General features: G+C 57.8%; 1 protein-coding gene across 2 annotated transcripts; it reads right to left on the reverse strand.

Annotated features, from left to right (window-relative positions):
* On the reverse strand, positions 1-23,422 carry GATAD2B (GATA zinc finger domain containing 2B). Of its 2 annotated transcripts, XM_062511674.1 has the most exons (11): positions 23,310-23,422; positions 10,440-10,769; positions 8,675-8,804; positions 8,363-8,494; positions 8,096-8,227; positions 7,361-7,531; positions 6,455-6,770; positions 3,983-4,239; positions 2,880-2,990; positions 1,807-1,924; positions 1-1,322 (listed from the first exon to the last, which is right to left on the reverse strand). In XM_062511674.1, the coding sequence occupies exons 2-11, from the start codon at positions 10,766-10,768 to the stop codon at positions 1,189-1,191; spliced, it is 1,830 nt and encodes a 609-aa protein (XP_062367658.1). In that variant the 5' UTR covers position 10,769; positions 23,310-23,422; the 3' UTR covers positions 1-1,188. The 2 variants fall into 2 exon arrangements, with proteins under 2 accessions (XP_062367658.1, XP_062367657.1); XM_062511673.1 differs by lacking the exon at positions 23,310-23,422 and having other exon boundaries at positions 3,983-4,185.
* Positions 23,423-23,796: the final 374 nt, after the last annotated feature.

Raw genomic sequence — 23,796 nt, forward strand, 5'->3', positions numbered from 1 at the left:
GGGAAGGGAAGGGAAGGGAAGGGAAGGGAAGGGAAGGGAAGGGAAGGCTGAAGTGCAAATCGAGACTTTTCTCACGGCTCATTTTCTTGCTTTGGGTTGCCCTCGACACCCCCAGGGGACACTGAGACCTCCCCCTCCCCCAGCGCCACCCCCGGGGACAGAGGGGACATCAGGGACCCCCAGGGTGCCACACAGGGACCCTGTCCCCTGTCCCTGGGCGCCATCGGTGACCCCGGTGCCACCCCCGGGCGACAGAGGTGACAGGGAAGGGCTCCAGAGCATGCAGGGACTGGGGACACACATGGGGATGGCTCTGGGGACACCTCAGGACAGCTCTGGGGACACCTCAGGACAGCTCTGGGGACACTCACCCACCCTGGCCGTGCCTTCGCTCCGCTGTCCGCTCCGTGTGTCCCCTGCAGGGACACCCCTGGGGGACACCGGGGGGGGGGGGGTCTGGTCACCTCGAGGGACCCCTGGGGACACTGAGGGACCTCCGAGGGGGTCCTGGGGCGGGTCTGTCACCCCCGGGGACATCGGGATCGGAGCCCAGGGGGATGTGGCGCCATGGGATGGGGGCTGGGGGAGGTGACACCCCAGGGATGGAGCCAGGGACACCCCAGGATCGGGGCTGGGGGTGGGGAGGGGGTCGTGGCTCCCCAGGATCAAATCCCAAGGGGATTCTTCCTCTCCTCGCCCACCAGGCACCCCCAAATTCCCCACTCCGGAATCAGCAACAGGCTGCCCCCCCAAAATCTCCCCCCACAGGGAACTGGGGAAGGTGCCCTTGCCAAAGTCTCTGGGAAAAAAAAAGGGAGAAAAAAGCTTTAACCATCCACGGAGCCAAGGGAAGGGGAGGGGGCGGGAAAAAATAAGGAAAAAAAGGGGGCAAAAAACAACCCACAAGACAAGGAGGAAGCGGCGGCGTTACAAAAACGAGCGCTGGGGCCGGGGCTGCTCCCAGCCTGCAAAACCAAAGGGAATTCGGGCTGGGAACGGGACAGGTCGCCGTTCTGAAATGTTTGTTTTCTCCGTCTGTTCTTCGTTTCGTTTCGTTTCGTTTTTTTCCCCACGTTTTTTGTTTGTTTCTCTGGGGTTCTCCTGCTCTGTCGTTCCCCGGGGGTGGGGTGGAGGCTTGGCCCGGCACGGCCCGGCCCGGCCCGGAGGGAGGGCGGGGACAGCCCGGGGCTATTTCTGTCCGCTGATGGACTGGGATATGGAGCGGGGCGGGATCATATCCAGCAGGTATTCCCGCTGCCGGTCCGCCAGGCTCGACGCTTTGTGGCCCCCGATGCCGGCGTTCAGGTACGCGATGTTCACACCTGGGGGGACGGCACGGATCCTCCGGCACCGCCCCCACCCCACAGAGCCATCCCACTGATCCCGAAAATCCCACGGATCCCAAAGATCCCACAGCGCACAAAAATCCCGCACGGCCCGCAGATTCCAAAAAATCCCACGGATCCTAAAAATCCCACGGATCCCACAGCCACCCCCGATGGGCAGGGCAGGGGCTGGCACAGGGTGGGAATTCCCAAATTGTGCCCCAAAATCCAGTGGGTGTGGCCTGAGCTGTCCCATTCCATTATCCCATGCCATGCCATGCCATGCCATCCCATCCCATTATCCCATCCCATTACCCATCCCATTACCCATCCCATTATCCCATCCCATTATCCCATCCCATTACCCATCCCATTACCCATCCCATTATCCCATCCCATTATCCCATCCCATTACCCATCCCATTACCCATCCCATTATCCCATCCCATTACCCCATCACCCCGAGTCCCCAGGGCTGTACCTGGCATTCCCAGGAGCCCTCCAGCCACGGAGAGCTGCGGGGCCTGGGCGAAGTTGGAGAGCATGGAGCGGGCGGAGGTGGGAATTCCGCGCTGGAGGCTGCTCTGGGGCTGCGGGGCCTGCGGGGCCGGACACGGACACGGACACAGCGTTGGGATTTCGGGAAGACAGAGAAAAGGGACACCATTCCCATTCCACCCCATCCCCATGATCCCATGCCCACGATCCCATCCCCATGATCCCATGCCCACGATCCCATTATCCCCATGAACCCAATGATCCCATCCTCTTGTCCCCATTATCCCCACGATCCCGTTGTGATCCCCACGATCCCCATGATCCCGTTATCCCCACGATCCCGTTGTGATCCCCATGATCCCCCTGATCCCGTTATTCCCACGATCCCCCTGATCCCGTTATCCCCCTGATCCCGTTGTCCCCATGATCCCGTCGTGATCCCCACGATCCCCATGATCCCGTTATCCCTATGATCCCCCTGATCCCGTTGTGATCCCCACGATCCCTGATCCTGTTATCCCCACGATCCCCATGATCCCGTTATCTCCACAATCCCCCTGATCCCGTTGTGATCCCCACCATCCCCCTGATCCCATTATCCCCATGATCCCGTCGTGATCCCCACGATCCCCCTGATCCCGTTATCCCCCTGATCCCGCTGTGATCCCCACCATCCCCCTGATCCCGTTATCCCCCTGATCCCGTTATCCCCACGATCCCCCTGATCCCGTTATCCCCCTGATCCCGTTATCCCCCTGATCCCGCTGTGATCCCCACCATCCCCCTGATCCCGCTGTGATCCCCACCATCCCCCTGATCCCGTTATCCCCCTGATCCCGTTATCCCCACGATCCCCCTGATCCCGTTATCCCCCTGATCCCGTTATCCCCCTGATCCCGCTGTGATCCCCACCATCCCCCTGATCCCGTTATCCCCCTGATCCCGTTATCCCCCTGATCCCGTTATCCCCCTGATCCCGCTGTGATCCCCACCATCCCCCTGATCCCGCTGTGATCCCCGCCATCCCCAGAGCGATCCCAGCGACCCCGGTCCCACCTGCCGGAGCGTGTGGTGCCGCAGGATCCCGTCCTGTTTTGCGACGCTGGGCACGGCGGGCGCGGCCGTGGGGGACAGGGCAGCCTGCTGCTGGAGCCGCTGCTCGATCTCCTGGGGGGACACGGCCCGGGTCACACCCACCCCATGGGAAGGGCTGGGATGGTTTTGGGATAGTTTGTGATGGTTTGAGAAGGTTTAGGGACGATTTGGGATAGGTCTGGGATGGTTTTAGGATAGCTTAGGGATGGTTTAGGATGGTTTGGGATGTTTCTGGGATGGTTTGTGATGGTCCAGGATGGTCTGGGAAGGTTTGGGTTGGTGTGTGATAGTTTTGGGATGGTTTGTGATGGTTCAGGATGGTTTGTGATGGTTTGGGATGGTTTGTGATGGTTTAGGATGGTTTTGGGATAGTTTGGGATGGTGTTGGGATAGTTTAGGGATGGCTTGTGATGGTTTAGGATGGTCTATGATGGTTTAGGATAGCTCAGGATGGTTTGTGATGGTTTAGGATGGTCTGGGAAGGTTTGGGTTGGTGTGTGATAGTTTTGGGATGGTTTGTGATGGTTCAGGATGGTTTGTGATGGTTTGGGATGGTTTGTGATGGTTTAGGATGGTTTTGGGATAGTTTGGGATGGTGTTGGGATAGTTTAGGGATGGTTTGTGATGGTTTAGGATGGTCTGGGAAGGTTTGGGATGGTGTGTGATAGTTTTGGGATGGTTTGTGATGGTTCAGGATGGTTTGTGATGGTTTAGGATGGACTGGGAAGGTTTGGGATGGTTTGTAATGCTTTAGGATGGTTTTGGGATAATGTGGGATGGTTTAGGATGGTCTGTGATGATTTAGGATGGCTCAGGATGGTTTGTGATGGTTTAGGATGGTCTGGGAAGGTTTGGGATGGTGTTGGGATAGTTTAGGATGGTTTTGGGATGGTTTGTGATAGCTTAGGATGGTCTGGGAAGGTTTGGGATGGTTTTGGGATGGTTCATGATGGTCTAGGATGATTTGGGAAGATAAGTGACAGTTTTGGGACAGTTTAGGGAAGGTTTTGGAACACCTTGTGATGATTTATCCCATCAGTTCAGCCCCTCCCAGCACTCCCCACCTGCTCCTGCTGCAGGGCCTTGACGAAGGCGTTCTTGAGGCGATTCGTGTGCTCGGCCTTGAGCGCTTTCTTCTGGTTGGAAGTCTGGCACTGCTCACACAGGATGCGCCCTCCCTTCTCCTGCTTCCAGTGCGGCGTGAAATCCGTGCGGCACTGCGCGCACACGAACGGCTCCACGCGCGGCACGGCCGGCGCGCTCTTCCCTGCAAACACCGCCCCGCTCAGCACCCAAAAACACCCGGGGTTGGGCTGAAAGCCTGGCAAATCCAGAGTGAAATCGGCAAAAAAAAAAAACAAACAAAAAAAAAAAAAAAAAAACCAGGCTGAAATTGTGAAAATTTGGAGTGAAATCGTTAAAAAAAAAATTGGGCCGAAATCCTGAAATATTCCGGTCGAGAAACGGTTCCGCGCGCGGCACGGCCGGCGCGGTCTTCCCTGAAAAAACCGCCCCGCTCAGCGCCCGAAAAAACATCTGGGGTTGGGTTGAAAGCCTGGAAAATCTGGAGTGGAATAGGTTAAAAAAAAAAAAAAAAATTCGGGATGAAAATGTGAAAATTTGGAGTGAAATCACCAAAAAAATTCGGGGTGAAACTGTGAAAATTTGGAGTGAAATCATCAAAAAGACCAGGCTGAAATTGGAGTGAAATCACCAAAAAATTCGGGCTGAAACTGTGAAAATTTGGAGTGAAATCATCAAAAAGACCAGGATGAAATTGGAGTGAAATGACCAAAAAAAAACCAGGCTGAAATTGGAGTGAAATCACCAAAAAATTTGGGGTGAAACTGTGAAAATTTGGAGTGAAATCATCAAAAAAACCAGGCTGAAATTGGAGTGAAATCACCAAAAAAGTCGGGGTGAAACTGAAAATTTGGAGTGAAATCGCCAAAAAAAAAAAAAAAATCAGGCTGAAATCGTGAAAATTTGGACTGAAAGTCACAAAAAAAATTGGGCGGAAAACCTGACATTTTCAGCTGAAATCCTGAAATATTCCAGCTGAAACCTGGTGAATTAGCCAAAATCCTGAGAATTCGGTTTAAAATGCTGTAATTTTTTGGCTGAAATCCTTTGAATCACCCAAAATCCTGAAAATTTGGTCAAAAATCCTGCCAATTCTAAAAACCCAAAAATTCAGTCAAAATTCCCACAAATTTGGTTTGAAATTCCTCAAATTCGGTCTGAAGCCCGCTGAAAACATTCAAACCTACCCCAAAACACCAGAGTTTCCTCCCAAACCCTCCCAAATCCCAGAAATTTGCCCTAAAACCCCCAATTCCAACCCGGGGCTGAACCCCTCAGAATCCCCTGGAATGGTCCTGGAATCCCCCAGAATGTCCCTGGGAATCCCCCCAGAATCTCACTGGAATCTCTTTGGAATCCCCTGGAATTGCTCCAGAATCATCCCAGAATCTCCCCAGAAATCCTTCCTGCAATCCCCCCAGAATCCCCCCAAATCCCCCCTGAATTTCCCTGAATTCCCCCCAAACCCCTGAATCCCCCCAGAATCCCCCAAATCCCCCTGAATTCTCCCAAACCCCCTGAATCCCCCCCCCCAAAATCCCTCCCAGAAATCCCCCCAAATCCCCCTGAATCCTCCCCAAATCCCTCTGAATTCCCCCAGAATCTCCCTGAATCCCCCCCAAATCCCTCCCAGAAATCCCCCTGAATCCCCCCAAATCCCCCTGAATCCCCCCAAATCTCCCTGAATCCCCCAAATCCCCCTGAATTCCCCCAAACCCCCTGAATGCCCCCCCTCCATATCCCTCCCAGAAATCCCCCCGAATCCACCCCAAATCCACCCAGAATCCCCCCAATCCCCTGAATGCCCCTGGAACCCCCCCCAAATCCCCCTGAATCCCCCCAAATCCCCCCCAGAATCCCCCTGGAACACCCCCAAATCCCCCTGAATCCCCCCAATCCCCCCCAGAACACCCCCAAATCCCCCTGAATCCCCCCGAATCCGCCCCAGAATCCCCCCGGAACACCCCCAAATCCCCCTGAATCCCCCCGAATCCCCCCAATCCCCCTGGAACACCCCCAAATCCCCCTGAATCCCTCCGAATCCCCCCAATCCCCCTGGAACACCCCCAAATCCCCCTGAATCCCCCCGAATCCCCCCAATCCCCCCCAGAACACCCCCAAATCCCCCTGAATCCCCCCGAATCCCCCGAATCCCCCCCAGAACACCCCCAAATCCCCCTGAATCCCCCAGAATCCCCCCGGAACACCCCCAAATCCCCCTGAATCCCCCCGAATCCCCCCAATCCCCCCCAGAACACCCCCAAATCCCCCTGAATCCCTCCGAATCCCCCCAATCCCCCTGGAACACCCCCAAATCCCCCTGAATCCCCCCAATCCCCCCGGAACACCCCCAAATCCCCCTGAATCCCCCCAATCCCCCCGGAACACCCCCAAATCCCCCTGAATCCCCCAGAATCCCCCCGGAACACCCCCCAAATCCCCCCGGGAGTGACCTTGGCTGTCGATGACGCTCTGCACCACCTCCTCCAGCCCCACCATGTAGATGAACTCGCTGTTGGCCGCGCTGGGCAGGAAGTGCAGGAGCGGCGCCGGAGGCTTCGGGGGAGGAATTTCCAGGAGAGTTTTCTCCAGCTGCTTGCGGAGAGCCAGCTTGGCCGCGGCCTGGGAATTGGCAGCGTCCGAGAGAGCGCTGGGGCTGGGGAGAGGGGAGGACACGCGGGCCACCGAGCCCGGCTGCATGTGGGACGCGAGGTTCATGTAGATGGCGGAGGAGGACGAGCGCTGGCACGGCACCGAGGAGCCGGATTGCTGCGGGGAGAGGGGTCGGGATGGGAATTGGGGAGAGATGGGGGTATCCCCACCCCGCTCCCCGGAGATCTAAGGGTTGGGGAATCTCCTGGGGATTGTGGAGGGTGAGGGGGTGAGGGATTGGGGTGCGAAGCGGTAAAAAAATGAGGGTAAACTGCTATAAACCAGTACAAACCAGTATCCAACGCAGCTCAAACCAGTGCCCAGCTGGCCCAAACCAGTGAAAACCAGCCCAAACCAGTGCCCAACTGGCCCAACCCAATGCCCAACCGACCCAAACCAGTGAAAACCAGCCCAAACCAGTGCCCAACTGGCCCAACCCAATGCCCAACCGGCCCAACCCAATGCCCAACTGACCCAAACCAGTGAAAACCAGCCCAAACCAGTGCCCAACTGGCCCAACCCAATGCCCAACTGACCCAAACCAGTGAAAACCAGCCCAAACCAGTGCCCAACTGGCCCAACCCAATGCCCAACTGACCCAAACCAGTGAAAACCAGCCCAAACCAGTGCCCAACTGGCCCAACCCAGCCCAACCCAGCGCCCAACCGACCCAAACCAGTGAAAACCAGCCCAACCCAGCGCCCCACCGGCTGGTAGTTGATGGCAGGGCTCATGCCGGGCGTGGAGCTGCGCACCAGGCCGGGTTTCTGGGGCCCGCGCTGGCCCTGGAGCTGCCCGGGGCTGGGGGCGATGACGCGCTGGGACATCAGCATGTGGGGCAGGGCTGAGCTGGCGGCCGAGCGGATCACGCTGTGGCCCTGCCGGGGAATCCACGCGGGATCAGGGAATGGGATGCCAGGAACCGGCACGTAACAATCCCAGCCGCCCCCCTCCCCACCGGGGGTCTCCCAGAGCTCCGTAATGGAATGGTGGGAAAATGAGGGAAAGCTGGAGCGCCGATCCCCTGATCCACGGAATTCCTGCTTGTCCAGAATTCCAGGGAATGCTCCAAATCCCTCGCTTTTCCTGGATTTTGAAGGATTGCGGCCCTTTCCCAAGCCCTGTTTCCCGTGGAAGGCTGGAATTGCCTTCTGGCCAAGGAGATGGGCAGAAATCCACGGAGCAAACGCTTCCAGTGGCTTTTCCTTTGGGAGCAGCAGGAAGGCTGCAGGCCTTGGAGAATTCCCACCATCCTCATCCCGCTCCAAGCTGGGACATTCACAGGATCATGGAATATCCAGCTGCACAAGGATCACCGAGTCTAACTCCTCACAAACTCAAATCCAACCTCAGGCACCAGGAACTACGGGAACTCCTCTTGGAAAAAAGCCCCTCAGGTCTGTGTGCATCCAGGGGGAAAAAAACCAAACAAGAATGCTCACCTGTAATGTCCTTAAATTCTGCGGCTCCACCCCCTGGGCTCCGGGCCGGGAGGGGATCTTGGACAGGCCCTGCTGTCCCACGTGGGCAGGGGACGGCTGCACGATGGACGCGGCGTTCTGGACCACGGGGGTCTGGGGGGGACAGGGAGGAGATCAGAGCTCCAGGAATCCAGGGCCAGAATCCGTGGATTTGTCATGCCAGGGTTGGAATCCCACAGCTGGAATCCCACAGCTGGAGGCTCGGTGCCCACCCTTCTGACCCCTCACCTTCTGCACCACGTTCTCCTTCTGGAGCTGGCTCTGCCGCAGCTTCTTCAGCAGCACCAGCCTCGCCTCCTCCAGCCGCAGCTCGTCCCGCAGCTGCTTGATCAGCTGCTGCCTCTCCTCCAGGCTTTTTCCCTGGAAAACAACGGGCAGAACGTGAGGAAGGGAGCGGGGGGAGAAGCTGGATCCAAGCGGGAATCAGTTTGGACTACAGGTGAAATAACCAGAGGGATGAACCCGGGATGCGGTGAGAAACTCCTCGAATCCTTCACCCCATCCCGTGCCTTTCCTGGGACAGAATTCCCGGTGGCTCACCTTGAACATCTCCAGGTTGGCCGCCTTGAGCCGCTCCTCCATGCGGGAGCTGGAGCGGGGGCTGGAGGCCTCGTTGTCCGACAGGACGATGATGTCGGGGGACGGGGTCAGGCGACCCCGATCCTGGTCACTGCAGGGGGGAAAGGAAAGGAAAGGAAAGGAACCCCGGTGAGCCAGCACAGTGGGATCCCAAAAAAGTGGGATTTGGGAAGCGGGATCCCCCTCGTTCCAGCATGGATCATGGACATCAGGAGGGAAGGACTCCCTCAACCCCCCCCCCGCCCCCTCTCCAGGGGTGCAAATCCCACTCTGGAATCAGGTGGGAATAAGGAGCGTGTCCTGGTGCTGAGGTGGGAGGAAAATCCCAGCCTGGAATTGCTCATCCTCGCTGAGGTGGGGAAGGGGCCGAGCTCCCCCTACTAAGGGCACCACTCCCAACCCAAACCTACTGGAAATGCTCATTCCATAAAGGAAAACCTGCATGAATATCCAACTGATACTGGGGGAAAAAAGGAGCAGCAGGGGAAAGAAATAAACCAGAAATCAGTGGTGGAACCCAGCGGGATCCAGGCAGGATCATCCTGGGGAGGGACACTCCTAGAAGAGCCCTTTGCTATCCTGGATTTTGTTCCAGCTGCTGGAGAGTCTTGGGAAACTGTGGGATAATCCAGCATGGAGCAGTGGGAATGCTGGGCTCAGAGGTAATTCCGGCTCCCTGGAAGGTCCTTGGAGTGAGGGGAGGCCATGGAATTTCTCACCCCAAACTTTGGGCTCTGGACGCCCAGCAGGGAGCCCGGAGCTGAATCCCAGCTCCCGGGTTTGGCTGCTCCAAGGGCAGGAGGATGCTCAGAGTTGGGATTGCCTTCGTCTCCCAAACATTCCAGCTGTTTTTGTGGATATTCCAAAGCACCAGGGCATGGAATTCCAGCAGAGGAATTCCAGAGCATCCCAAGGAGAAGGAGCCAGTGGGGGAGCCCATCCAGGCAAACCAAGCTGCATCCCAGCAGTTCCAAACTGGGCTGGCACATCCATGTGATCCCAGGTTCTCCTGGATGAGGCTGTCCTAGGGCTCCTGGGGATAATTCTGCAGGAGCATCCGGATACATCCAGGCTGGATTACTGACATTCCATCGGGGGAATAAGGCAGAGCCAGAGTCCAAATCCAAGAGGGAAAACTCATCCGTGAGGAATCAGCAATTGTGGGATTTCCTTTGTCCAGGGAAGAGCAGAATTCCAACAGAATCACTGGAGCAGAAGCCACGGCAAAGGGAGGCAGGTAGAGGTGAGCAGACGTGGAGCACATTCCCAAGGAAAATCCAGGAAAATGAGACATTCCCAGTCTCACTTCTCAACTTAGAGTGGAATATTCCCACCCCTCTCCAGGGCTGATTTCCTGATCCAGGTGTTTGTGTCCGATGCTGGTGCCCCACTGGGTAAGCTCACATGGCACAATATCCACGGAATCCCTCTGAGGATGCAGGACCCTCCAGGGACACCTTCCACTATCCCAGGCTGCTCCAAGCCTCGTCCAGGGATGAAAACCCCACAGATCCCTGCGTAACCTGTGCCACCCTCACAATTCCTTCCTGATTCCTTCCCAGTATCCCACCTGCCCTCTGTCTGTGGGAAGCCGTTCCCCCTCATCCCACCATTCCCAAGTCCCTCCCCAGCGCTCGGCATCACTGGAAGGGGCTCTCTGAGACCCCCCTAAACCCCATTGAATTCCCAACCCGGCTCCTCCCACCCTGGAATTCCCGGCACCCACCTCCTCCTGGCGCTCATATCCACGGGCTCGTCGTTGATGTTCTCCTTGCCCGGCCGGGTCGAGCTCCGCCCGTCCCCGTGAGGCCGAAGGCTCCCGTTGAGCTTCTCCTCGTAGCCCTTGATCCCATCCGGCTTCACCGGGAGCTCGTGGGGCACCTCCAGCCCCGCCAGGTCCTTGCGCTTGAGCAGCGCCAGCATCTTCAGCCTCTCCATGGCCTCGTGTCCCTCCATCTTGAGCCTCTTGGCCAGCACGTCCTCGCGCTCCTCCGCCGGCTCCAGGCTCCGCTTGAGCAGGTTCAGGCGCAGCGCGTCCTCCGTCATGCGGTCCATCCTGAGGGACAGGGACAGGGACACTGTCAGTGCCATGGATCCCCACAGGATCCCCCCCCGAGATCAGCTCGGCTTCCTCAGAGAGCTCTCATCTCATCACGGAGCTCCGAGGCCTTGGCGAACTGCAACCTGACAGAGCTCCGACTTCCTGGAGGGCTCCAATCTCCTCGTGGAGCTCTGACCTCTTAGAGAACTCCAACCTCATAGAGCTCCAACCTTTTGGAGAGCTCTCATCTCCCCATGGAGCTCCAAGGCCTTGGAGAACTCCAAACTGGCAGAGCTCTGACCTCTTGGAGAGCTCTGATCTCATCATGGAGCTCTGACCTCCTGGAGGGCTCTGATCTCATCATGGAGCTCCAAGGCCTTGGAGAACTGCAACCTGACAGAGCTCCAACCTCTTGGAGAGCTCTCATCTCATCATGGAGCTCCGACCTCCCCAGACCCCATGCAGGTCAGGAGTTTCCCCCCTGAAAGGCCCCGTAAACCCCGAGAACGGCAGCACGGTCCCTCCTCCGGGATGAAACCCCATGGATGCGGCTCAGCAAGGAACGGGAGCTGGGATGAAGCCCCTGGGGAGCCCCGGAATGCCAGGAAATCCCCCACCACTGCTTTTCCAGACAGCTCCAGGATGGAGGAACGGGCGGGTCCATCCCCGCCTCAGCTCCAGGTGCAGGAATGCCCTCTGGAAAACAGGCGGGAGCCGCTGAGCCCATCCCAACCCCATCCCAAGCCTGGAGCTCACCCCAACCCCATCCCAATCCCGCTCCCAGGCTGATAAGGAACCAGCTCCAACAACAAAGAGCCAGGGAGCTCCACCTGCAAACCAGCAGGGCGAGGCCTTTCCCTGCGGAGTGGGCCGGGGACCAGGACAAACACCTGGGGAAGAGGTGGGAGTTCCGCGCGGGAATACTCGCTCTGCAGGGAACAGGAAGTGTCCATGCTCTGATCCCCGGCACCTGGAGCTGCTCCACACCTGCCTGGACCCTGCTCCGAGTCATTCCCGGGGTGAACCTTCCCCGAGCCCAACTCCTGCCAGGAGAAGGCTCAAATCCCTGGAATGACACATCCGTACAGCCGGCACACCGACAGAAATTCCAAAAAAAGCCGGATGAGACTCCAAGGCAGCACCCAGGGCTCTTCCCTACCTGCTGATCCCGTCTCTCCTCACGTCTCCCAGATTTAGCCCAGCAAGCCGGGACAGGCCACGGGAGCTGCTCCCGCCCCCGTCCCACAGGAGTGACCCCGGGGGATCAGGGATGTTCCAGACACCCCGGGAGCGCTCGGAGCCGCGCCCAGCGCTGCGGCTGGAGCCGCTGGGAACGCGCCAGGATCCCGGGAGCGCAGCCAGGAACGGGCTCACGGCTGCTCCCGGCAAGGAGAGAGGAGGAGGAGGAGGAGGAGGAGGAGGAGGAGGGAGAGGTCCACAGGACCAACATCCCACAGGATAACCCCTGCTGGGAATAACAAGCCGGGATCCAGCAGGGAGATACAGGATCTCCTGGACCAAATTCCTGCTTGTCCTCTGCAGGGAGTGGAAGGATCCTGCGGGAATTCCGGAGACCGCCGGTCCCTCACCCACGTGGACATCACCAAGGTGGGCTCCCAGCACCCTCCCCTCTGGCATTCCAAACAAATCCAAGGTGCTGTTACCAGGAATGGGGCCCACCACTGTTTAATCCACTCCAAAGGTTTTCCAGGCTCAGCCAGATCCAATAAAAATGAAATTAGGCTTTGGATTTGGTATTGAATGGGGCCCTTTGGCTGGAGGGGGAAGGGGAGGATCCACTGGGAACTTCCAGAGCACTGGGGAAGCTCCCGATTCCATGCAGAAATCCACAGCAAAGAGCACGAATTATTCCAGTCCCATGGTATCCAGCAGGTCCGGAGCTCGGACGGGCGGGAGGCTCCGCTCCGGTCTCGGCACATCCCAAACCGGATCATCCGGCCCCGCCGCCCTCCGGCGCAGCTCCCGGGGATCCAGCACATCCCAGGGAACAGCCTCGGCCTCTCCCTTCAGCTCCAGCTAAAGAAATCCTCCTCACTGGAACCAAATTCCCAAATGGCGGCGAAACTCATGGGAAACGGGAGCTAAATCCAATGGGGTGCCTCGGCCTGGGATTCTCCCCGGGAGCACCTTCCCTGAGCGCCTGGAAACAGGAACCTGGAGCCGGGGTAGAGCCAAGATTCCAGAGGGGGATGAGCAGGGTCGGCTGGACCGGCCTGGCTGACCTTGGAGCGCTTTCCAGGAATCCCGGACACCGCCCGGCTCCGTCCCGACGGCGATTCCCGGTTCTCCGGTTCTCCGTGGGGACACTGCTGCCGTCCCTGCTGCGGCACCACGCGCTCCTCGGCACGTTCCGCTGGCTCCGGGCGCTTTTCCTGCTCCCGAGGGCCTGGCAGGATGGGTTTGGAGTTCGCAGACAAATAAAGCAGCGCCCCGTTTTCCATGGATATTGGATGTGGCGCCCACAGGGGAAAAAAAAAAAAATCCAACCAAAAAAAAAATTTAAAAAAAAATTAAAAAAAAAAAAAAAAGCCCTCAGCGGGAGGATTTGAAAGGCTGGAAGGAGTGAGTTGGGCCAAAAGAAGGAATATTCCAGGGAGAAGTGGGAATGCCCAGGGAGAGATGCAGCCAGGAGGGAAAACATCCCAGGATTTACCCGACGGAATCCAGAACCAAGACTTGGCAGCACCAGGAGTTAAATCCAGCCAGAGTTCATCCAGAGAGGTCCCAGCCCCTTCGCAGCCTCCTTGGAGGGTTTTCCATTGGGTCAAACCCCACGTTGATCCTCTGGCCCCAATTCCCAGCCTCATACCCTCCGGAGCTCATGGAAGGGTTGTAATTCCTGGTCCACCACCAGGAACGATCCCTGATCTGCCAGCAATGATCCCTGATCCACCAGGAACGATCCCTGATCCCCCACAAGGGATCCAGGTGCTCCCAGTTCTGTGAGGTCTCCCCAGCACCCTCCCGTTTCCCAGCCCCTCTCCAGCAGTGCCGGAATTCCGCCGAACGGAGCTGCTGGCAGCCCCCAAGGAGCCGAGGTGGATCCCTGGGATCCAAGGGTGAGAGGATGGGAAATCAGGGATAAACCAGCCCAGCGCCTGATCCGCTCCTTGGGAAGCCTCTGGTGCTCCCAGAAACAGGCCTCAGGGGACCCAGAGCATTCCCCAGTCACCATTTGGGGCTGGAATGCCAGAACTAATGCCAGGAGAGACCCAGCATCCAAACCCAACGTGACCCCAAACGCCCCACGGGAACATCCATCCCCAGAGCCAAGAGGTTCCAGCACCATCCCAGTACTCCAAATCCAGGACATCACTTGCACACGAGACTGATGGAATGAAATCCCTTTAAATCCATTTAAAGTCCTGTTTTCCCGGGGTCAGGGAGCAGGAAACGGCAAGATCCAATTCCTCCAGCTCACCTGGGCACGTTCCCGCTGCCTGAACCCCCCCGAATCCCAGGATCCTGTGGGAAATCCACAGGGCTGGCTCCTCATCCGGAGCCATCCGGCCGAAATCCTGCTCCAGGGGCTTCCCAGAGCCCGGCACGAGGCGGCTCCAATCCCATCTGGGCTCGGCACATCCCGACGCCGGCGCCGTAAAACGCGTTCCGGCACGGAACACAAAATGGCTGGCTCCCAGGGCGAGCATTCCCAAGGAACGCCAGGAAAAGGATAATAACCTAAAAAGGTAATTAGGATTTAACGGCTCGGCGGCCGGGAGCGGGATCCGGGAACGCCGCTGGAAAGGGAAGGGAGAAAAAAAACTCCAGGGCTGAACAAAAACCGTGCTGCTCCCAACTCCGCTGCTCCAGGGAACCGGAGGAATGCCGTGCAGGAAATCTGAGGCAGGTAAGAGAGGCTGAGGGTGGCTCGTGGAGATTTTCTCCGGAGCAGGATGAGCACCAGGATTTAAAGGAATCCCTGAAAACTGCCCTGAAGCCATTCTGGAAGCCACGGGGACACGGCTGCTCCCAGGAGGGAAAGGGAATGGGAACGAGACGGAAGATTTGGGAAGACAAACAGAAGGGTCGGGATGGGAGCGGGCACTGGGATGTGGCAGACTGGGAATTCCTATGGAAAAACTGATCTAGGAGTTCTACTGTTCCCATTCCCGGATCCCAACGTGAGGACAGACACCTGTCCCTGCTCCGACACACCGGTCCCAGAGCCTGGATCTCCTGGATTCCAGATCTCCCCCAGTTCTGGATCTCCCAGAGCCTGGATCTCCCCGATTCCAGATTTCCCAGAGCCTGGATCTCTCACGCTCTGGATCTCCCAAGCTCGGATCTCCCAGATCCCAGTTCCCCCCTGATTCTGGATCTCCCAGATTCTGGATCATCACCACCAACACCAGCTCAGGATGTGCCCGGATTCTGCAGCTCTGGCTCAAGTACAAAGCTAAGGATGGGATGCAGGAAAAGCAGGAAAGGAGGAAATTCCTCCCAAAAAGTGCTTCCCTTCCCTCCTAAGTTTGTGTTTCTGTCCAACTCCATTTCTCGGGAGCAGGGAATGCCGGCACCACGGGCCTCACACCTCGTCCTACCCCAGGATTTTTGGGATGTAGCGGGAGAGTGGGAATTCCAGAAGCTGCCTTTATGCCCTGAAACGGGCGGGGGAAAAGACCCAAAAAACTTCACAAAGTCTGAAAGAGAGAGAAAAATTCCAGGAGATCCAGCTGGGACAGCCCGTTCTGGGGAAAGCCAGATGGAAAACGCTCCGGGGAAATAAAATCCAATAAAAACCGATGGGATGGGAGGTGGGGGGGGAGGGAGAGGCCGGCCCCGGCCCCCTCCCCATCCGGGATGACGCAGACTTCCCAGGCTTCCTTATATAACGCTTCCCGATTTCCTCGACTGCGGGCGCTGCCTTTGTGCGGCCCCGGCCGGGCCATCGATCACCAATTAATCACCCAATCGATAATTAAATCAATCACCACCGGCACGGGGGGGGGGGGGGGGGGAGGGGGAGCTGACACGGATCCAAGGCATGGTTATTCCCTGGTATTTTTGTCACCCCTCCAGCAGGGAGGGTGGGACGGGAGCATTCCGTGGGAGCGTGGACGGGGTGGGATGGGGGAGGGAAGGGAGAAGGGAACCACGGATCGACTCCGACACCAAATCCCGGCACCGGCGCTCGTTTTCTCCTTAAAACATCCCCTCGAGAAGACACCCGCAAAAAAAAAAAAAAAAAAAAAAATAAAATACTTTTTTTTTTTTTTTTTTTTTTTTTAAGAAAAGCAGCTCCGCTCATCCTTAAGGAGCCCCTTTTGTCCGGTCCGAATTCCCAAAGCCTGGGGATGGTGTCACGGATACTCACAGGTACAATCCTCCCGCTGCCTGCAGCTGCCGAGGAAGCTTTGGAAAGGCTCGGGGGGAGCAGGGAGAGGTTGGGGAAGGGACAGGAGGCGGCCGGGGCCGGGCAGGGCCCCGAGCTCCATCGCCGGCGGAGCCGCAGCCGCAGCCGGAGCCGGAGCCGCGCTCCGAGCGGGCCCTTCCCTGCCAATCATGCGCGTTCTGTTTTATTAAACAAAAGAAAAGGGGGGATGCTGACTTTTTTTCCCATGATGCCTCGCGGGGGCAGGGAAAAAGAGAAGGGAGGAAAAAAAAAAAAAAGGGAATTTCAAAAAAAAAAAAAAAAAAAAAATTGGAATGGAATTTTTTTTTTTAGAATTTTTTTTTTTTTTCCGCCAACACACCCCCCCCCCCCCCATCAAAATCCGGTCGTGACTGGTTTGGCACCTCCCGACATGGAATTGGCTCCGGATCTTTTTTTTTCTATTTTTTTTTTGGGGGGGGTGGGGGGTGTGTGTGTGGGGGGGGGGTGGGTGTGTGTTAATTTTTTTCTGGGATTTCGGCGCTGGCGCGGCCGCCCCCTCCCCGCTCCCCCTCCCCCCTCTCCTGGCCCCCCGCCAAACTTTGTCTTCATTCATGGAAGCTCCTTCCCTCCCCTGGAATTTTAACTCTTTCCCTCCCCAAAAAATAAAATAAAATAAAATAAAATAGCAGGGTCAGGGCCGCGACGCTGCAGCCGGCGCCGGGATCCGCCCCTCTCATTCCCAAAAAAAAAAAAAAAAAAAAAAAAAAAACCGCGGCCCCAGGTTGGGTCCGGTCCCGGGATCGCTCGGTCCAGGGCACGGCTGGAGAGGAGAGGATGCAAAGGGATCCCAGGAATGTCCCGAGGGATCCAAGGAGGGTCCCAAGGGATCCCAGGAAGGTCCTGAGGGATCCCAGGAATGTCCCAAGAGATCCACGGAGGGTCCCGAGGGATCCAAGGAAGGTCCCAAGGGATACCAGGAAGATCCCAAGGGATCCAAGGAGGGTTCCAAGGGATCCCAGGAAGGTCCCGAGGGATCCAAGGAGGGTTCCAAGGGATCCCAGGAAGGTCCTGAGGGATCCAAGGAGGGTTCCAAGGGACCCCAGGAAGGTCCTGAGGGATCCAAGGAGGGTTCCAAGGGACCCCAGGAAGGTCCTGAGGGATTCCAGGAATGTCCCAAGAGATCTAAGGAGGGTTCCGAGGGATCCCAGGAATGTCCTGAGGGGTCCAAGGAAGGTCCCAAGGGATCCCAGGAAGATCCCAAGGGATCCAAGGAGGGTTCCAAGTGATCCCAGGAAGGTCCCAAGGGATCCCAGGAAGGTCCTGAGCGATCCCAGGAATGTCACAAGAGATCCAAGGAAGGTCCCAAGGGATGTGGATGAAGATGCTGGAGGAGATGCCAAGGAATCCGCCGGGAAGACACCGAGGGATGTCACTGAGGACGCCAAAATCCCGGCCAGGACGCAGAGGGAAGGCGCTGGAGGAGAGGCCGGGGATGTGAGGGAGATTCCAAAGGGTCCCGGCAGAGATGGGAGGGATCAGGTGAAGATGGATTCCCAGGAGAGGCCCCGGCCGGGATGGGCTGGGCTGGGCTGGGAGGTGCCACCTGCGGGGTGGGCGCTGGAAAAGGAGGATCCGGCAGGATTTTGGCCGTGAACCTCCAGACCGGCTGAGCTGCTCCAGCCCAATTCCAGAGGAGCCCACGGCTGAGGGCGTCCCGAGGAGCAGGAAGGGGATGGGAATGGGCTTGGGGCCTCCTTAAGGAATTAACGAGTGCTTGGAGTGTTCAGTACATGGAGAACATGGGAGATGGAGATTCCAGGGATGGAGAACCTGGGAGATGGAGAACCCAGGAGATGGAGAATCCCAGGGATGGAAAACACGGTTTTAAACTAAAACACAGGAGACTGAGCCTGGATATTTGGAATTTCTTGTTCCCTGTGAGGGTGATGAGGCCCTGGCACAGGTTATCCTGGGAATCTGAGGCTGCCCCATCCCTGGAAGTGCTCTAGGCAGCCTGGACAGGGCTTGGGGCAGATGGAAGGTGTTGGATTCCCCCAGAACACCCCGATAATCCCGTAATCCCCAACATCCATGGCTCCATTCCACCCCTGAGGCGTGGGAGTCTGGGAATTCCGCAGCATTCCAGCACTGGAACCCCCAGTTTGCCTTTATTGGATAAAATGGAACAATTTGGTTTCCAAAGGGGGAAAGGATTAATTAGCTTTAATTGCACGCTCGTTTCCATGGATTTATCAGCTAATGAGGGGGTGGGATGGGCCCTGGGATGATTTATTCCAGGCTGTGTCCATGGAAAACGCAGAGGGCACAGGAGAGCAGAGAATTCCTTTATTTCTCCATTCCCTGATTTTTTATTTTTTTTTTTCAGGACAATTCCAGGCTGTTTCCATCCTCCACATCTTCCTCCATCCCTGTTTTCTGCTGGGTGGGGACTCGGGAAGGGATGAAATCCATCCCAGCACACTTGGGGAGGTTGATCCCTCCCATCCCTGCTCCTGCATCCCGCTGCTCCGACCTTTCCAATGGATCTTCCTGGCCCCGATGGGCCAAGGAAGCCTAACACATACTTTAATTTGATTTGGGGGATTTTCCCTATGGATCCATTCCTTGGGAGCTTCTGTTTCCAGGCTGAAAAGGTCTTTGAGGAAAAGTCTGAGCAGAGCTCCTGCTATCTCAAATCCAAAGGATCCCCGGATCTTCTTCCCCATGACGTGTCTCCCCTGGAACAGAGAATTCCTGGGTCCAATTCCCTCCTCCCAAACTGACAGCAGCCAGCATCAGCACCATCCTGATCTGGCTTCAAGTACCCGGGAAGAGATTCTGGGAAAACTGGAGGATGATCAAGCAGGGAAAGGGATGATTTCTCCCCAGCTTTGCCATCCAGTGGGAATCCAAAGCCACACCTGGGTGTCTTCCCTCTCTTCCAGCCCACGGGAGCATCATTCCGAGCCCTCTGGTGACCCCGGCCAAGGATCCCAGGCACTGCTGGTCTGCAGGAATTCTTGCAAGGAACGAGCGGGAATGCCACGGGAATGCCCCCATCGCACGAGTAGGTGTTGGAATTTGTCAAGGCTCCAAGATTTAATTGGAATCCAGGATTTAATAAAGAGGAAAATCCAACAAGTTTGGAGTTAGTCAAGAAGGACCACGGGATCATCCTGGAATTCCCTGGAATTCTGCATCCCTTCTTTTCTCTCAGAACTCCCCGCTGTGGAGCACAGGGCTGACGTTGGGATGGGTTTGAGGAGTGGGGAAATTCCTTATGGATACGGGAGGAGTTCCTCCAGCTGCACCCCTCATTCTGGAGGTGAGCTGGAACTGGGAGCAAACTGGGAGCAGCTGGGATTCCCAACCCTTCCTTCAGCCAAGGACCCAACCTGGACGAATCCCCGGAGCATCGACCTCAAAATTGCCTGGGGGCTGTGGATCCTGCAGGAAACAGCCCGAGCAGGTTTTCCAGCCAGGCCCTCCCTAAAAAACAGGATTTGGGGAGCGCAGACAGAGCAACCGCAGCTGGAGCTCCGGATCCTGGAATTTGGGGATTTTTAGGAAGATTTTGGGGAACCTCTCACTTGTAACTGATTGGGAATCCAAAAATGGATCGCAGGATGGATGACAGGGAGTAGCCTCCCCTTCCCACAGGGACACACTGCTTTGGCTCAGTCTCATCCCAAAAAATGCCAGGATTCGTGCATCCATCTTCTGAGACTCCACGAAAACAAAGCCCAAATTTTATCGGGAAAAACACACCAGGCACGGAAAACAAATCCAACTCTTCCCTCCCATCACCCAGCTGCACGGATTCCGCTGGGATCCCAAAATTCAAGAAAATCCCAAATTTCAGGATTCAGCCCTAAAAGCCACACTCGAGTGCAATCTATGGAGCAGGGATGGAACAACAGGGATGCGATGAGGATCCATGGAAATCACACCCGGCCTCCTCAGTGCCGGGTCGGGGCTAATTTTAGGTTTGGAAGCGCCGCTCCCAACACCCTCCGGATTCCAAAGGCTGGTGCTGCTCTTCAGAGGGATTTCAGGCATGTTCCAGATACCTCCATCCAAAATGCCCGGGTAAGATTCCACGGCCGAGGGGCAGTCGCAGCACTGGGCTCTGAGGGGAACGTTCTCCCCTTCCCTCAGCCCGTCCCGCTCATCCCGGACCCGGCAGCGCCAGGAAGCGCCGCATCCATGGGAAAATCCCCGGGAATAAAGAAAGAACCAAGCCCAGCGTCGCAGCCTCTTCCCGACCCACTTCCCATGGTTCGGGATGAGCTTCCCCCAGCTCTGCCTGGAAACCCAAAAGCAGCGGGATGGGGAGCGGGGCCCGCTCGGGTTCTGTGGGAGCTGGTGATCCAAGGAACCCCAGACACAACAGGACAGCTCCTTATCGGGAACGGGCCGGGATATCCTTGAACATTCCCTGTGTCCTGCTGGAAGGGGCGTCTGGAGATGTTCGAGCCATTGGAGAAAGAGCCTGGCCATGGGATTCCAGAGCTGGGATTGCCCAGCCTGGAAATGGGAAGGTCCAGGGAGACCTTGGAGCATCTTCCAGTGGCCAAAGGGGCTCAGAGGGCTGGGAGGCACCTGGGATAAGGACATGGAGTGGGAGGAAAAGTGGGAATGGCTTTGAGCTGGGAAAAGGGAGATTTAGGTGGGATATCAGGAAGAAATTCCTGCAGAGAAATGAGGGCGCATCCCAACACGTCCCATCCCAGCCACGGCACCGGGAGCATCCCGAGATGCTGCAACCTATGGAATATCCCTGAAAACCTGGAAAAGGCCCTAAAGCACCGACAAAAACCATGGCAAAGACAATCCCAGCCATCCATGGCTGCGCTCCCCAACACTACGGAGCAGAATTCCAAGATCCATGCGAAACCCAAACCCACGGATTTCCACCAGGAACACTGAGGGACCAAGGAGCATTTTGCCATTGGATACAGAAAAGCCAAGCATGGAAAACTGTCAATGAACTGAGAAATAATCAGGAAAAAAAAAGCTTCAGTGATTGATTTTCCTCAGATCCTGGCACAGTGAGTGAAAGGACCCAGGAAATTCCTCTCCTGGTGCCTCGGTGGATCCTGATCTCCACGGAATACGATATCGAGGCGTGGGGAAGGTGCTTCCAAGAACATCCTAAGTGGGATAAACCCCGCCGAGCAGGTATCCCTGCCTTCCCCTGTCCCAGGAACACCTGAGGGGAGCCCGGGACCCGCCCTGCTCCGGCGGGATGCTCCGGCTGGAAGATGGATGGATGGATGGATGGATGGTCCCGTCAGCGCTGGCCTCGTGACCGGGAAAGGCGCCAGGAGAAGGCGGCACCAAATCCCAAAGGATCGGAGCCAGGGCACGGCCCCGTGAGGGATCCCTCGGGTGGATCCCGACACCGCGGGGAAGCGACAATCCAGGGAATCCAGCACAATCCTGGATGGGGGATCCTTAGGGATGGGAGCATCCCTGTGGATACAAGGGCTCAATTTCACCCCAACAGCAACTGGAGCATCGAGGATGTCCCATATGCTGGGATGTGACTCCCAGAGCAGAGGTGGGGGGGGAGTCTCCCTGCACCCCCAATCCTTAAAATCCCTGAAATTCCCGAAAAACCGCGGCTGCCTGTGAGATCCTGCCCCAACCCCCACCAGGAGCACCGAGGAACAGGAGTCAAATCCTCCCACACTCCTGCCAGGAGGAGGCTGCTCCCATTCCCGTGCTCCCCCTTCCTCCTCCTCCTCCTCCTCCTCCTCCTGCCATGCAGTGGCCGAGGAAGCTCCAGAAAATCAAATGGATATTTAATAAAAAAGGGAAAAAGCCAATCGATCCCGGCGCATCCGTACACTGCCGCTCTTCATCCCTGCTCACAGATTCCCAAATCTCCTCCTCCTCCTCTCTTCCCGGCAAACCACCCCCTTCCCCCGCCATCACAGATCCCTTTTCCAGGCTCCAAGGGGAGGGGAAAGCGCCCAAACGCCTCAATTTTGGGAATCTGAGAAAAGGTTCTCCTCTGGAGCAGAAATCCTCATCCTTGGGATGGAGAAATCCTCTCGGATCTCCTCCTGGGAAAGGATCCAGCTTCCCAAACGCGGGTGAGGAAGGGTCCGTGCCCCCTCCCCCCTTCTCCCAGTGCGGCGTTTTCATCCCGATCCCACCCAAAAAACCGGGAAGGGGCGCGGGCAGGCGCCGACACCGCCGGAGGCTCCTGCTCCGCGTTATTCCAGGGATGGCAAAGTTTCCCTGCTGCCTTTGAGCTGGGGAAGCAGCACCGGGAAGAGAGTGGGGGAGCAGCAGGAAAAGAGGGAGAATCCCGCGGGGAGGAAATCCTGGATGAGGCCGGGACCCGCTTCCAGCAGGGAACGGGGAAACGGCGCGGAAAAGATCGGGAACAGCTCCCGAATCCCGGCACGGACGGGAGGGAACAAAGCGGGGCTCGCGGGGGGGTTCCCGGCATCCGCCCCCCTAAATCCCTCCGGGAACCCTCGGCCCGCCCCCGCCCCCTTCCCCGTTTTCCTGCGGGATTCCCCGGCGCTCCCCCAAAACCTCCCGGGCAGATCCCCAAAATCTGCTCTCCAAAATCCTTCAGCTCTGCCCCTCCCGATCCGTCTGGCTTTACCCCCCAAAACCCCGCTCTGCCCTCCCAAATCTGTCTGCTTTGTGCCCCCAGAACCTCTCGGGCTCTGATCATAAAAATCCGAGTTCTGCCCGTCCCCAAAATCCCTGAGCGCTGTCCCCCACCAACCCGTCAGTCCGTGCCCCAAATTTGAGCTCTGCGCCCCCAAATCCCTGAGCTCTGCAACCCCAAATCTCTGAGATCTGCTCCCCAAAATCCGAGCTCTTCCCCATCTCAGATCTTCCTGCTTTGCGCCCCCAATCCCTCCGGCTCTGCTCCCCAAATCCCTGAGCTCTGCTCCCCCAAATCCAAGCTCTGCCGCCGCCCAGCCCCTCGGGCCCTGCCCCCCCAAATCCGAGCTCTGCGCCCCCAAGGCACAGCCCAGATCGCCCGCAACCCCGCGGGCTCTGCCTCCTGCCCGCAGCCCCCAAAATCTGTCCTCAGCCCCCTCTAAATCCGCCCTCATCCCCCCCAAAATCCGCCCTCAGCCCCCTCAAAATCCCCCCCCATCCCCCGGGTCTCGCCCCCCCTCCCCCCTCAGCAGGCCCTGCCCCGCCCCCGCCGAGCCCAGACCCGCCGCCCCCGCAGGCCTCACCTGGCTCGGGGGTCGCGGGGGGTCCCGTCGGGTTTTTGGCGTTTCCCGGTGGATTCCCGGCGGATCCCGGCGGGTCCCGGGGGGTCCCGGGGGTCCCGGGCCGGGCGGGCGGAGCAGACGCGGCCGCCGCCGAGCGCAACCGGCACCACCACAAACAATGCCGCTGATTGGCCGCTGCCGCCGCCGCGCCCGCCCCGCCTCCCGACCCCAGCCGCGACGTCCATTGGTGCGGATTCCCGACAGGCACACGGCCTCACCAATCGCATCGCTCAAATTGGCTCTGAGCCCCCCTCCCGACTTTTACTGGATGGCTCAGCGATGATTGACGCTCCGCCGCACCAACGCCAACGAGCGGAGCTTCCCCGCGGGGCGCCTTTAATGGGTCCCCGGGTCTGAACATCCGGGTATCGCGGCCGGCGCGCGGTGGCGGCGCGCGACTTCTCTCCCGGCCCGCGAGGGAGTTTGGCCCCTCGCGGACGCCGTACCG

This window comes from Cinclus cinclus, chromosome 31 (genome assembly GCF_963662255.1).
Source record: "Cinclus cinclus chromosome 31, bCinCin1.1, whole genome shotgun sequence".
NCBI lineage: Eukaryota > Metazoa > Chordata > Aves > Passeriformes > Cinclidae > Cinclus > Cinclus cinclus.